At 33.0% G+C, this 16,339-nt stretch overlaps 1 protein-coding gene across 2 annotated transcripts; it reads right to left on the bottom strand.

Annotated features, from left to right (window-relative positions):
* Positions 1-399: 399 nt before the first annotated feature.
* On the bottom strand, positions 400-11,286 carry LOC122595954 (cullin-4-like). 2 transcript variants are annotated; one of them, XM_043768441.1, is made up of 17 exons: positions 10,933-11,017; positions 5,945-6,026; positions 5,732-5,847; positions 5,303-5,649; positions 4,951-5,131; positions 4,692-4,814; positions 4,332-4,622; positions 3,675-3,800; positions 3,454-3,555; positions 3,320-3,373; positions 2,843-2,949; positions 2,631-2,691; positions 1,533-1,670; positions 1,367-1,447; positions 982-1,062; positions 779-859; positions 400-647 (listed from the first exon to the last, which is right to left on the bottom strand). In XM_043768441.1, exons 2-17 carry the CDS (start codon positions 5,976-5,978, stop codon positions 534-536), a joined length of 2,037 nt encoding a protein of 678 aa, XP_043624376.1. In that variant the 5' UTR covers positions 5,979-6,026; positions 10,933-11,017; the 3' UTR covers positions 400-533. The 2 variants fall into 2 exon arrangements, with proteins under 2 accessions (XP_043624376.1, XP_043624375.1); XM_043768440.1 differs by lacking the exon at positions 5,945-6,026 and having other exon boundaries at positions 10,933-11,286.
* Positions 11,287-16,339: the final 5,053 nt, after the last annotated feature.

Genomic DNA, 16,339 nt, shown 5'->3' with positions numbered 1-16,339 from the left:
TGATAGTAGATAGTTGAACCACCAGGCTAACTGTAACAGTGGCAGCACCAGCAGGACCTCAAGAACTGGGATAGCGGTGTCAATGACTTACGCCATGTCGGCTAATGATGAGTTGTGGTGTAGGAAAGGATGATGTGTCATTATTTATATGGTGACAAAACTGTAAAAAATATACATGGTTCTGCTAGGAAGGGGATGCCTTATGCTTTCTAGTTAAATTAATAGCAGGGTATTAAATCTTAAATCCTATGTAAGCAAGCCTTTAGTAATCTTGTGTTGTCATTAGCTAAGTTCCGTACATTTGTAAATATAGTACCTAAACTTTTGAAGTTACATTTTAGTCTCTAAGCCTTTAGCACTGGCACAATCAACATGAGCATCAAATGATACACACAGTAATAGCAATACCATTTCATTAGAAATTCTCAAAATCGATTAGAAAATATAAGTTATTCCGTACATACAAAGACATGAGGATCAAAGCAATCGAACCTCAATTGTCGCATGTTATGTTAAAATAAAGGCAGCATATGTTATGCTAGGTAGTTGTATATTTGAGGATTGTTTCTGTCTCTCTCTAGGTATTCCCTGTCGATGAGGCTTTCTATCCTTTTCTTTAGGTCGGATGGCTTTATAGGAAATTTCAACTGTATAACAAGAAAATAAAGTAACTCAAATGTGCCAAGTTTAAGGAGTTTAACGGAGCAGTGTCAAACAGAACTAGTTTGCCAGGCCAGTATTTATAAGTAATTAACATGAAATTAACTCGTTCAGGTACCTGCTGAAATAGTTCGGTAATCAAAAGTGTGTGACTCAGCACTTTCCTGGTCTTCATAATTCTTACAATAGCAGCATCAACCTGAGACATTTTTTAATGCATAAAAAGACTGAATTAGAATCTTTATGTTTAAACACTAGATATGGTTTCAAAAGGGTTTTCATGGTAAAATTGTCAGATAACAAGATTACAAGAGACTATACCTGATACTGACGATCTTGAAATACTCTTTCTGTCGTGCTAGTGTTTTCTTCAACAGTTTCCTTCAGCTGGATAGCATTAACCTGTAAGACATGGCTAGATTAGGCTCTATGCATTTAGAGAAGTCAAAAGTGTCCCAAAGTGTAACCTAAATGCATAAAACCTCCTAAATGTTATGATTTTACCAAAAAAATTGTAACTAATACTGAAATAGAATAGTTTGGAGTTTTGGACAAAGAGTGTTCCTGCCCAGAGTGACCCGACCCACACCCAAAAACTTCGTTGACCCAGATCCATTTTGACCAATTACACACCTGGCCCATTTGTCACCTCTAATCTACACAACTCATGATTTTTATAGCATGCCAGCTTTTAAGTTGCTTTTACCTTTATACGATAAAGAGGAGCAGTAAATGCATCATCGAACATAAAATAATCATTGTCCGCCACATCCCTACCTTTTGGAGCCTGCAAATAAAAGTCAATCATTTGATTCTAAAAAGGACAACAATAGAACAAAAGAAAATGAAATCAACGTCTGTAAAAAATCCACCTTTTGGAGAACACGAACTTTCCCACAAGCAAGGGACTGCAGAGTTCTCCTTAGTTCCTTGTCCTCAATGCTTGTAGCATCCTTAATGTCTTCAAAACTAAGCTTTTGTGCATCATTGAACAGCATCAAAACAACAGTCTGGAATGATAACCAAAAATAAGATTGGAACATGAAGAAAACCACAGAAGAGTACAAGACATAGATAACGAGGTGGAAAATGGGCAGGTTGCAAAGATGGGGATTTAGGTCAAAATGGGTACTTTTTAAATGCGGATTCCAGTGACTCTGGACCATCCTGATCCTGTCAAGTGTTATCTATATCTGTTGAAAAAAATCTAATATTTTTAAGCAAGGAAATGTAAGAGGTTTTAAGTAACTTGTAAGCATATGAAAACACTTTACGTGACTTCTAAATCCATTCTTATATAGCTATTTATTATGAATTTATCTGTTTGACCTGTTAAAAGATTTCATACAACCCAAATTGACCTATTTTCAAATAAATAAGCCAAAACTGCCACCTACAAAATACAAATGCTCAGAAATAAAAGGAAAACTGACCTGGTATAATGAAACAGCCAACTCCTTTTTACCTTTTGGGAAATCGGCCTTCAGAACAGTGACCTAATGAATTTTGCCACATCAACCGCCTACCACTGTATTTGCTCAGGTAAAACTCCTTAAATATGTCCTGCATATACATATTAGTATTAGGTTCTCAAAAGTTATGAAGACTAAGTTACCAAACATCATAGATGGTGAAATGGGCAAGTCATGCCAGTTGGGCATCAAATGGGGAATGGCTCACTTGAGCTCAACACACTTTTTGTCAGTAAAAATTCTTCTATAAATACTTTGTGTGTTAAATATCAATTACATTAACTAGATATCCGTTCAATAAGAATCTAACTTACTAAAAAAACCGACTAGGAGGTTGTACACATAATAAATACAATTTGAGCCACTTTGACCCGTTTCCATATGAACTGATTTACCAAATTGGTCAGTTAAAGAAAATACAACCTGCTTCGACACACGCATAAAAGACTTGGTCGAAATTAGCTAACATAATTCAGTCATCTTCTCTTCATATTATACCTGATACACATTTAATTCATGGGGAAGGCGAACATCCATCAGTGGATATGTTGGCCAATACCTGCATTTAAAAGAAAAAGATCAGTTCTTTTTTGAAAACCAAAGCAGATTAGATTGCTCGCAGCTAAGTATGAATTTAGACGAAAGCTTTATTAATTTGTAAAGATACCGTTAGTCATCTTCACAATGTAACTAAGAATAGTAATACATACCCCGTTGTCAAGACATGAACACTCATTTCAATTCCTGATAGGAGTTTCGTCCTAGCTTGAGATGATTGCTTGAAAGATTCATTTATCTCTTTTGATAACTCGATGTCCTACCAAAATGAAACTTTAATTGACAATATCTATATGTTTATGCGTTACGTATATAGCAATAGTTCTCTTTTATGTATTTCTCTTCCAAATAAGAGAGTATTCCATTTGGCCTCTAGTGCGCTTGGGTGACGCCACTCGCTTTACGAGTGGACTGATCCCAAGGCGACTAGCTTTGCAAACCCGGAGTCATAGCAGGTGAAACTCCATAGCCATTAGGTGGTTTATCCCAAGGATAGAACTTGCGACCTCTACATTGAGAGGCACAAGTCTTCACCAATGGACCACCACCCTAGTAATGACATATGAGAGCATTACTCTAATTGCAGCAAAAACTGTTATGAATAAAAAGGCATGTATATACATACATACCTTGAACATTCCTTCAAGTTTGTTGGTAAACTGGCTGCCACATTCAGTTTTTAACTGTAACAATAATCAAAAGAATGAATACAATCAGCTGATAAGTTTGCTTAAACTATCATGTGAACAAGCAAACTCCAAACCTTAGAAATCATAGACTTTTCGGCATCAATGGATGCACTTTTTCCCAGCAGTAGCCTTTTGGCAAGGTCCTTCTTATAGAAAGCTTCAAACACATCCTTACCCTTTAACCCAAACATAAAAAATAACCTTATTAAAGAAGGCAGCAATGAAAAGGTGAAACATGAGAAACCACTGATTTGATGCAGGGTTCTGATATATTAATAGAGTTTATATATGTGACCTGTATAAATCGGAACAAAACTAAGACTTTATCAAGAGTGCCCTCCAATTCTTCCTCTGATGTACCCTTATTTCCAGCACGGAGCTTCTCATCCAGAAACTTGGCAATCAACTCCGCTGGACGATTCTGTCAACAAATTGATATTTACTAGTTTCAGATCAGAAAGACCATATAGAGACGACAAAGATGCAGAGCTGATAAGCAAATCAACATAACAGGTGAGAAATAGCACAAACAGGTTTGTGCCACTATGTCCATTGTCAAGCCCAATCGTAACTCAAAAAATGCCGGTCCATTCAGTCCCAGACATAAGCCCTATTAAGGCCATAATAGAAATGTAACTATGTGATTCTCTTATACTTGTTAACTTTTTTTATGAGTTGAATTATTATCCATGTAAATGTAAACTTGTACATTTTATGCTTTATAATATTGATTTGAGGAGTTCCATTTATCCAATATATTCAAGATTTGTTTGATAAACTTGCATTATAAGAAGTACCTGTTGTTAAATTTAAAATATCAAGTTCTCTTTAACTGGCCTGGTCTGCTGCTGGAATCAAATCACAATTTCTATGGACCGGACCTTTTTCAAGTAGAGATTCAGTTTCCATGTAACGATAACGATAATGAGAACTTATGTAATATATAGGGTACCTGACGGATATTAATGAGATACTCAAATGCTTCCTTGATTGTGTAGCAAAAAGAATCATTCTTTGAGAAACTATCTTCCCATATTTTATCAAGAGATGACTTAAACTCCAAGAGGGAGAATACCATGTCTTTATCTTTTTCTTCATCAGTTACCAAGCCCTGCCCTGTTTTTCGGATATATGAACCAAGGGCTTTTCGTAGATATTCAATTGCATTTACTCTAGAAAAGAGCATATACATCCTTTGGAGATCTTGAATTCGACTACCATCGATCAGCATTACAAAACCACCCTAAATCCAATTGCTAAGATTAATACTTGTCACAAAGATTCAAATATGGAATGTAAAAACTATCCTTACCTTTTCAGGTATCACATCAATATGGTGCTCAAGGAGTTGTCTTTCAGCAGTGGCTAATAATGGCTTTCTTGTACTAGTATCAAGATAGAGTACACATCTATCATGCTCTTCATGCAATCTTAACTGCAATGATCAGAATATACGTTACAACGGCTTATAATGGCGAACCATGAACCCCTAAACTTCTTTAAGAGGAAGGGGTTTGACTTTAGCCTGTTGCAGGAATGTTGCAAACGAAAAGGCAGAAGATTTTACGCACCTCCACATGTTTCATATAATCTGCAACATCTGATTGCTGCATGTACTTTCCTCCTTCAGCTGCATAAAAATCTGATGTACATACAAGAAAAGGCTTCTCAAAACTCTCCGAGTAGATTCCCAGTGCCGTGAACATCTTCAGAATATGGCTAAGCAATGTCCTGTCAACTGCTTCACCCAGTCTAGCAAGTGAAAATAAAAAAATGCAATGTACCACATTAGTTATGTCCATGTGTAAATGTGCATCATGTACGCACATGTGTGTATGAAGTGCTGCACAGAACAAGGATAGATAGACTGCAAGTTACTGAAGAACTTAAAACATATATATATATATATATGTAGTCAATTACCTCTCATTGTCGATCAACTTCAAAAGGCCAAATACTGTTTTGTGCTCAACTTCTGAAGCTATTGACAAATTCTTTCGGAAAAGTTGCAAGCCCATATTCCATATTGACTTTACATTTGTAGTTTGTTTGGCATATGTACGGTCAAGATACAATGCTATTCCTCGTATCATTAACAATTGGTCACAAAAATCTTGCCAGGTTTTCCCTACAAGTGATAAGAAAACACCCAGGTCTTCACTTTTGCCAATCAAAGATTGTAAAGCGATAGATATGTGAGCTTCACACTCCTTTTCTATACGTTGGTAGAGACTTCCCCCCATCTTGTGCAAACAAAGATCATTGACAGCCTATTAATGACAATTATTTAGTCAGAAATAGAAAAAAAAAACATACATCCGAATAGCAAAAAAATCAATTAGTGGCACTCACCTGATAAAGCTTTTCTAAATAGCAAAAATCTGGCTGCTTTAAGAAAATGGAACTAATAGCTGATTTCAGTATCGCCCATGTATTCTCCTCAAAGTTTGTAGGCAGGGCCGGCTTAGCTTCAAAAGAAAAACGAGCATTATAAAAGTTAATTCTGAGGTCACTATATTATCAACATTAGAAAATAACAAAAAGAAGGTTTTTTGTATATAATACCAATTTGCTGTTTCATTTGTCCTGCTTTAGTCATTGTACACTTTATACTACACCTGCGTCAAAATAAAAATTGTTTTTTGTCCTGTTTTGAATCATTACGTTGGTTCTGTTAAAAAAACAGAGGTTTAAAATAATAATATATAAAGAAAAAGTGTTATATATGATGGGTTAAACATGACACAAAGCCATTTTTTCTTGACCTAGATGTACAAAAGAAATACAGCAACTGAAACAGAAGAAATGAAAAAGCATGCTGGTATTTATGGAAACTAAACCCAATAAAAGAACTAGAGTGCACCTTCATTACTTTGATCAAGTATTATTTGATATATATGTCCACGTATATATGATCTTGCCATAAACAAACATTGGCATATTACCCTAGAAAAAAGAAGTTGCATAGTTAATGGCTATCTAACAAGGTCGTGTTTGGTTACCCAATACAATATAACTCACAGTGACTAGGATACGCAGGAGAAAAGTCCACTAATTAAAAACGCTGTGTGATTGCAATAGTGAGGCAGTGAGCCGCAGAACAAGTACTTGTTCAAAGATACCGGCATGATATATAGGGTGAAGATCCGAAAGGAACAAAACCATCAGTAAGGAATGAAATGTCCAAGAAACGTATAAAAGTTGAGATCTATGAGTTGAAAGATGGCGATTACTGTAGCATCAAGTAGTAGACTGGAAGAGCTTGAACACTTGCTAAGCAAATGGGAAAATAGCTTTGCCTCTTGCATCTTTCTTTCTTAACTGGCACAACTCAAAGAAAATAAACTTCAGGGGCCATGCTGAAGATGCACAGGTGAAACTGTACTAAGTCCACGTATGTATTGAAGATGTTTTGAGAGGTAGATAAAATACATGAAAAGCAACAGGCCCTTCTGGATTTGCCATATGAGCAATAGGAATAGAGAATCATTTGTGTAATAAAGGGTAGTAAAAAAGAATACAAATGACATATGAAAGGTCAAACACTTTACACTTGTAAACCCATAATAAAATTGCAAAAGAGCATTAATAAAGTTCCTAGTATGCAGCCGGTGGATTAAGCACCCCACTGGGGCCGAACCACATTAAATTTGGCGTGTCGTTTATCTATTTTCTGGTTGTTATCTTCTTGTTTAATTGCTTCCGTTGTGCTAAGGCTAAGGGTTGTTCCTAACAAGTGGTATTAGAGACAGGATGCTGTTTTTCGCGTTTAGGGTTTCGGTTTTTGGCGTTTAGGATGCTGTTTTTGTTCTTCCTGATTCGATCTGTTTCTGGGTCTGGTTTGCAGCTTTTTTGCTGCTGTTCTGCCGCTGTTAACCGCCTGTTCTGCCGCTGTTGCAGCTGTCTTTGCTGTTGTCAGTCGCCGCCATTTGGAACTCTGTTAGGGTTTCTGGTTTTGGGGTTATTTGGTGTTATTGATCAATTGGAAAAATGAAAAAAGCATTGTTTCAGTTTTTCTTCGTCGAGAGGTATTAACTATTGTTCTTGGTTACCACCGTGACATTCTTGTTCCTCATCGATCAGAGGTTGAGGTATTGTCTCTATTTAGTTTATTGTTTGAGTTGTATCTCGGGTTATTCTGATTCACGATTAGGGTGTGACGTCGCGGGTGGTTGTTACTAAATTTGTTGTCGTCATATTACCTTGATCGATTAGAAAAGAAAAGAAGATAACTACCATTGTTTGAAGTTAGTTCATTGAAACAAGGCGTTAGGTTGATTAGAGTTAAGCCTTTGTTCGACCGGGTATATATGGGTTTTTCGGAATGGATTGTATTTCTGTTGGATGTGGTACTAGTATTGAAGAAAACAGAACTAGCAGGTTTAGAGTGCTTTGGTTTTGAGTATTCCAGTTTGTTGCTAGTGTCGACACGAGTGAAAAAAGTTAGTCAAGTCATGGAACTAACGCTTGTTTTCTTTACCGCTGTGATTAATCGTTAGTTGTTAACTGGTCTGGAACTGTGGATGTTATTCCTTGTTCAGTTTTGATCGGTGGTTTGACATTTGAGTGGATCTTTATACGGGTATTGGGTGAAGGTTTTCGCTGAATACAAGTGGAGGTTCGTCTCATGAAGTCTGGTTTAGCATTGGTTGGAATAACAGGGACAATAGGAGTTGTGCGTAGTTGACTCGTGGGGTTGCATGAGGTGCTCAGGGTTTTAGAGTCGCACGAGGTTGATAAAATTCTACTTATAAGAATGTGTCTGGATTGATGCATTAGGACTCATTGGAGGGCAATGAAGACTCTTGTTACAGATTTTGGTTTGCTTCATTTTATGTTACCTACCGTAGCGAAGCACCGGTGAATCTGTTGTTTGGACTTTTGGAGTGTGCAGATTACTGCACTACTGTAAGAATTGAACCGACTTTCGGAGAAAAGTCTTGGCTCGCTTATTCGAGAGTTATACGAGTCTAGTGCGTGGTAGAGGACTATGGGACTTTCAGGTTATTTGTTTGAGTGTATTTGGAGGTTTGAACTTGGACGGGATTTTGTAACAGTAGGCGCACCAGGAGTGTGTTGACATATGTTGAAATCGACGTTGAGTTTTGAAGACCAGGGTTCCGAATGGAATCTCTCCTGTGATGTTACCGCTAGTGGAGAGTGTTGTTGTTCCTCTGGAGTTTCTAAGACGGTATTTCAAATCAGTAGGAGCTGGCTGAGATTGAGGATGAGTCATTAGTGGACTTTGCCATGACTTAGTCAGTTGTGTCTGACTGTATTGGAGCGGTTTATAGCTTCAATGGGCCTTTTAGGTGACTGATGAAAAGGGTCGTTGCAACTAGGTACACATAGGATGCATGGATTGAAGTTTGGTTTGTTCTTGGGAGTTGGACCTGTGAAGACTTTTGTTCCTAGCTGTTTTTATTGAATCTTAGCTTGTTTATGGAGAACTAACCGAAGACTTGGGAAACTTCTGTTTTGAAGTTTTAGTTTGTTCTTCGAACTAGAGGCTTGAAGGATTTTTGTTATCTGATGATTACTTGATTACTTACTGAAGTTAAAGTTTGATCGAGATATTGTTTCCTTGAATGGTGGGCTGAAGTTCTTCGCAAGGCCTTCAAGTGGGAGATTGTTGGGCGTGAAAGCCTAACGGGCTTGTGTTTGGCCTTAGGGCTGTTTTAGTTGGCTGTTTAGGAAGCCCATTAGGTTTCCTTGTTTACCAAGCATTCAAGCAAGAAACCCTAGTTGTCCTCCTATATATACCCATCAATTGTAATTGTAATTTCAATGGTTCAAGAGCATTAATAAAGTTCCTAGTTTGCGGTCGGTGGATTACGCCCCCCACTAGGCCAAACCACGTTAAATCTCGTGTGTCGTTTATCTATTTTCTAGTTGTTATCTTCTTGTTTAATTGCTTCCGCTGTGCTAAGGCTAAGGGTTGTTTCTAACATAGGAGATCAGTATAATTTAAACCAATGACTCCAAGATTTCGCAAGTCATAATGAAACCCAACCATGCATCCAATTCAACATGGACATCAACTTCACCATCTAAAGCTACAACTCTAAAAGGAATAAATAATACAACTGGAAAAGGCAAGAAAATACGAAATAAGTAATATAGAAAACTAAATACTCCATAAACCCCCATTCTTCCTACTTCATTGGGACATTGCATCATTACCATCTTTAAAAAACAGAAATAAGCTGGCAAACAAACGGAAATTTTGCCTAAGCATATCAGGACACTTTTATCAACCGAAGCATGTGTTGAATACTATAGTAATACACTAGCATTATACATTTGTACCCCCGTGATGCAACAGTGACAACAGCTTCTAGTAATTTCTCGATTTGTCTGATGCCTATGAGTCAGTAAACATGAGTTATAAAATTTTAATGTAAGTTTAGCTTGTTAACTTCACAAAAAAGATAAATGATGATTTAAAATATGAAACGTTTGGATTTAGATTGATACTAATAAGTATAAATCATTTCTAAAAATAAGTTTACACTTAAGTTAGTTGACTTTTAGGGAAAAAGGGGCATTTTCTTTCGGTAAAAGTCCGTCACCTTCGCATATCAAAATTCTAAGCAAATCAACATATTTGAACAAATTTTGTAAAAGTATATAGATTATACAAAGGGATATGAGGATTAACTCTCAAACAAGAAAATGACAGTGTGAAAACGACTGTGAGCAAAACACCTCCCCACCAAACCATATCTAATGCGTACCAATCCATGACATCATCGTTTATAATTCTCACAAAGTAAGTTTATAAATGACTGCCCTCTAAGTGGACTTTTTATGATCCTTGCAAGACCTATAACGTATTTTGGATCTCAAGAGTGTAGACTATTAACCAAAACCAACAAAAGGTTGTTGGCATGCAATTTACAAAGCAAAAATAAAAATGTCCAATTTTCCGGTTAAGAGGTCGTCGGAAATTGCATAGTTTTAAGGGCTTACGACTCAGAAAGTGCATTATTAAGAAGCACCACTCAACCAACTTAGAAGACTGTGTTCCCTTTCAAATAAGCTATAAACGTAGCAACAATCCAAAACACTTCAAACCGTGTTTTGGGTTTAACAAACTCAATAACTATAAGCACTTAAAACATATAACCCAAAACAATCTCTAAATATTGCCCCTTATTGGGATAAAAGATAGTCAACTTCTACAACATTAAACTAAAACAATGCCCAAACGGGTAACCGCATAGGAATCCTTAATCAGGCCACCCGGGAAAAGACGAGACTTTGGCTATGCCGACATTGTCTAACCAATTTTCCCATAGTTGTTTCCTAGACATTCCAATATGCATACCCAGTGACATTATTCAAATTTCAAACACGGGTCTCTTTCAAGACCTTACGCCTTACCATAAGTTCTCATCTTATACCCTAATTACATCTCTTAAGCCCTTTACTTTCAATTCAAAGCAAAAAGACACAAACTTGAACAAACCCAACACATTTCCAACCACAATAATGATACTTATACACATCAAACATATATATATATTATATGCATCAAACATATTGAGTACCTTTAGTAAGCTTGATGACAAACTTTTTGGTAGGCTGAGTGGGTAAGGGTATTTTGCGGAACAAAGTGGCGCGTCCACTTCCAGCATTGGTTTCCGGCGATAAAGGGTCGACGGAGAACGCAACGGCGGCCTGAGTTTTGGGTTTTTTCATGGGGACAGTAGGTGATGAAATAGAGGGGCGTTTGTGGGTGGAATTGAGGTGGGTTTTCAATGTAGGTTGAGACATGCATCTATAGTACTTTTACTACTATCAGAGAAGAAGATTGAATTCAATAGCTCAATACAAGAATGAGCTAAGGAGATTGACATAAATGATGAACTTTGCTTACTCTGATTAGCAACTAGAAGTCTAGAACTAGAAAGATCAACGGGTGTACCAGTTCTGTGATGTTTTGTTATTTTAACCGTACAATTCATTAAAAAAATACCTTATCTTTCTTATATTTACCCAACCAAAACTAATACTAATTTTTACTCTCCCATCAATAAATCAACCGGACTATTTTTTTAATACATTATAATGTTTTTTTAATTAAATTTTTTATTTCAAGTATTTTTTTTAAATATAAAAAAAAGCTTGTTGTATAACAAAAAATTCATTTATTTTATAAAAAAAAATAAAAATCAATTAAATTCTTAAAATACTTGCCATTCATCAACATATATTAAACAAAATCGATACCTCATTTTACAATCTTAACATAAAAATAACATATACGTAGTATTAGAACATAAAATTTATATAGTAATCCATTAGTTGCAAACTTTTGTTATATGTGCTCGATCAAGTCGGTTTTTTTTTTTGCGATTTGCCTCACAAACTGACAACATATTTTAGAAAAATAGCAATGATTGATCCTCTTAAACTATTAGCCTAAAAATCCTTCTAATTAATAGGATTGTGACATGTGGAAAATCTGAGGGTGAGATTAGGAAAAAGAATTAATAGATTCCATGTGTTAACAAGATGATATGTTAGGAGGATTTTTAGGAGGATTAATTAGGAGGATTTATCATTTTCCTTTAGAAGATCATACTAAACCTTCCAGATGAACATTGTATGGCAAATGAGAACAACCTTAGTATAAATAATTATTGTTATAATGTTTTGTGTCTACCAATGTATATAATAAAAAATTCTACTTTAACTTCCCATTAACCAATAAAAAAAATCCCTTTTTATCAAGTATTTTTTATCTTAGACCCAATAATTATTATGATTAGTAAAAGTTAACAACGTTTTTTACATAATCCTATTATATATTTAGTTTTTATATTTTGAGTTATAATATTTTTTTCCAACAAATTGACACATTGATTTAAATAAGAAATGAATGGTACAATGCTCATGTAATTTTTATGAACTATATTAATCAAACGTTGATTTGTAGTTATAACATCAAGTTATAAGAAAAGGATCAAAAACAATAATGCGTTCAACGTTATAAAACTATATTATTTTAACTTGATTAACCTATTTTTATATTTAAATTTACACATTTAAAAATTTTTCTTACTTTAAAAATATCATAAACAACATGTGTATTTAATACGAGCAAAAATCTAATATATACTAAAAAAAACTGACAAAACCCTAGGTAACCTATTACAGTTATCTATTGAATTAAATTATAAAACATGTGAATAAATTATGTTATTTAACAAAATAAATATAATAAAAAAACATTAGTTATTAACTATATAGATAATTATAAAAAATGTCTTATTGATTTATATATTTTTTATTTTTTTTATTAATTTACACTTTTCATCATTAATGTTGAATTAAAAAAAATCCTATACTTTAATGAAAAATTATATATAACCCATTAATGAATGCATAATATTTTATTTTATATCCATATAAAATAATGCTATTATAAAAATCATATGTTTAAGACCATATAATATATATATATATATATTTAGTTATACTTAAAAAAATAATCTTTAATATATATTAAAACAAAACCCTAAATTCAAATATGAAAAAATATGAGTCATTGATTACATTTTACTTTTTATGTTCCACTATTAGGTTTTATTGATAACATCATCATTGACCCAAAAGATCAATAACATTTTTAGTTCTCATACTTTACTTATTACAATTTACTTTTATTTATTTAAAAAATATGAACCATTGATTACATTTTACCTTTTTATTTTTCACTATTAGATTTTTTTAATGGCATTATCATTGATCTTATAATTGATCAATAACATTTTAGTCATCATACTTTACTTATTACAATTTACTTTATAATAAATAACACTCAATAATTTTATTAACCAAATCTTTATAATAATGGTACTCTTTATTCTTTAATGTTACGAGTATAACTTATAAAAACAATTATTTATTTATATAATTTATTAATTTATTTATATAGTATATATTACACTTTCATGCATACAAGTTTTATATATAGTATATTTATATTTCTAATGTAGTTTAAATGAGTATTTGACAAAGGGAGATGATATTTACACTTAAGCTTTTTATACATTTACAGAGATTTAATGTAATTCTTAGAGTACCCTTATATCGGTCAACGTAACTAGCCAAGCAAACTCCAAAATGCTTAAAATTCGTTTCCTATTCTACCATCATTTATGGAGCATCTTCTTTGCTTCCAATCATTTCAACCTCTCAGTTGAGATAATTTTCTAGATAGGTCGATATTAATTCCTTCATCCATCAATTAGAAATCTTTAATCTTTTGAAAAATTGAAAATCTCCTAGAGGCATCATCGCATCATCATCGTCGTCGTCGTGTCTTGTACAATTAGTCGCACACAGTCTTATCATCACAACATCAAATATGATGTTTTCACAAGCTTTAAAGGTTCATACACTTGCTATTCATTCACGGATCATCTCCACAAAGCCTTAGTAACCGCAACTATCAAACCATTCATATAAAACAACAATCAAGAAGACTCGAAACCTAAAAAGGTAATCACGGAATTTAGGGTTTTAGTGGTTGTTTTGTCGAAAAAACGACACGATTGATGTAGTGTTTTGACGAATTTGTGTTGATTATGGAAAAAATAAAGAGGTTATATCATTATGTTATATACTAATTATCTATCACTTAGGAACCTGAAATTCTTAAGATGATATATATTACTCGTAATTAATAATATATATAGATGTATTTATAATTATATGTATATGTATTATATCTGTAAATATGTTAAACACTTTTTTGAAAAACGCCAAAAATAAAGGAGGAGATCATGGTGTTGACTTTCAAGTTCATCAATACTGAATTGAAGCATTGCCTGAACATAATTGAGGGTAGCACGGTAAATTTGTATTGCAATTCAGTGTAAGGATCAAAAAGATCCGTGTAAAAATCAGCTCCATTTGACAAAATTTCAAGTTAAAATGGGTTAATAAATTGATGAAAGTTATATGTATGAAAAGTACATCCAAAACTCAATTTATTCGTATATTTTATATCGATTGTTATATAGTACAAATAAAAATAGTTACTGTCAAAGTTTAAAGAAAAAAAATTTTGAAAGTTAAATTAAGACACTTAAAAAGGGACGAAATGAGTAATATTTTTCAGATATTCTTTTAATGAAAAATATATACACAAATATCGCGTGTTACATGAGTAATTATAAGCTAATAGCTATTGAATGATGTTTGTTAATGCATTTAAATAGTTAGATTATTTTATTAATATATATTTATTTATTTATTGATGATGTTATAAATATTTATTTTATTTATTTTTGATCATTAAGACATTAATAGTGAATGTCACTAACATAATTATTATGGAATGGTAATAGAAAATTAAAAGTCATTTTTTCTTTGGTTTTTGTAGTCTCGCTAGGACATCTTGAAATTGATTGCTAACACAAAATACAAATATGCATTAAAAAATATAATATAATCGATACATGAAAGCTTTTAAATTCTACAAATTTATTATTTGATTAACTACGTAAAGTAAAAGGATTAAAGTTGTGTTTCCGCAATTTTAAATGGAAATAACACATTTATTTTAATCTAATGGTTGTAACTAAAATTTTGAAATAGTCTAATGGTCTTTATTTATTCATAAAAGAATTTACGACCTTGTTATATATATATAATATAATATAAATAATAATAATAATATAGATGTAGATTATAGGCGGTATTAAGAATAGGAAAATAACGCATAGAAGAAGATGATGTTGTATGTTAATTACTCTTTTTTTTGTTCATATAATAACTATTTGAAGTAGTCATGTTCAATCATATAACGCTTGACTGATCGAGTACCCCACCGGGCAAGAGCCCCTTTATCGATCATGGAAAATTGGCTATGGAGATATTGTGCGGTCAAAAATTAATACAGACACAGAGGGCTTCGACAGGAAAGTCGTAGATAAAATTTGTAAACAATTTCTTTATAACGTCGTGTTATTATATATATATATACACACACTAAAAAGCAATGTAAAAAGTACAAGTTTTCATGCTTTAAGCACAATACTCTTTTATTTTCTCAAATTTCATCTTTTATCCTTTAAGTTTTAAATCTTTTAGCTTTTAACCCCAAAAGTTTTTATCTTCCAACTCTTGCCTTCATCAAAGTTTTTTTTTTTTTGGTTTTTGGAAACCAAACTTTTGGGCTTTCATGTCTACATCAAACAACTTTCATACATTTACAGTTTTACTTTCAAACATTTGGTTTTGATTAATTTCTTATGTTTCATATATAAAATGATTTTTAAGTTATAATAATTTGCATTATCTTTACATCTTACGTTCATGTAACATTTAAAGCAAGACGATTTATTACATCACCATCACGAGAGTGTCATTGTTCGCATTAATATAGTTATTATTTTGTTTTATGTTTTATACATCTTATTATTCTTATATCTTTTTTTGATTGTCTCTACATGTATTGTTCCACCAATACTAATATTTATTATTTGTATATGAAATTTTATTATGTAAAATCCGTGTTCCGCAACAACGTCTGGGTAAAATGACTAGTTGTTCATACAAAATCAAAATATCTAGAAAATCCACCTTTTTATTTTAGGTAATTATATATTTGAATTACCAGAATTATCCTCGACTTTTTATATTTAGCCCTAAATAAATTAATTTATACACTAAACTTTTATTTTAATAATTAACACTTTAAGCTTTTATCTTCTAAAAAAATCAATATCACAATTACATCAACCTACACCACTTTAACACTGTTACCACCATAAATAGTACCATTACCGACACCACTAGACTGCTTGTTATCATTAATTCTCAAAACCCGTAAAAACCGCATTTAGTTATTGCATTTCATAATTCTTGGGGGTCAAATGGAAAAATTCTTTTAATTTTAATCCTATCTATTATTTCCTCTTGTGAAATTAACTTAATCTTTTT

The sequence above is a fragment of the Erigeron canadensis genome, chromosome 4 (assembly GCF_010389155.1).
Source record: "Erigeron canadensis isolate Cc75 chromosome 4, C_canadensis_v1, whole genome shotgun sequence".
NCBI classification, from domain to species: domain Eukaryota; kingdom Viridiplantae; phylum Streptophyta; class Magnoliopsida; order Asterales; family Asteraceae; genus Erigeron; species Erigeron canadensis.
Note: the sequence above shows the minus strand (reverse complement) of the source record. Positions and strands in the feature narration are given on the sequence as shown.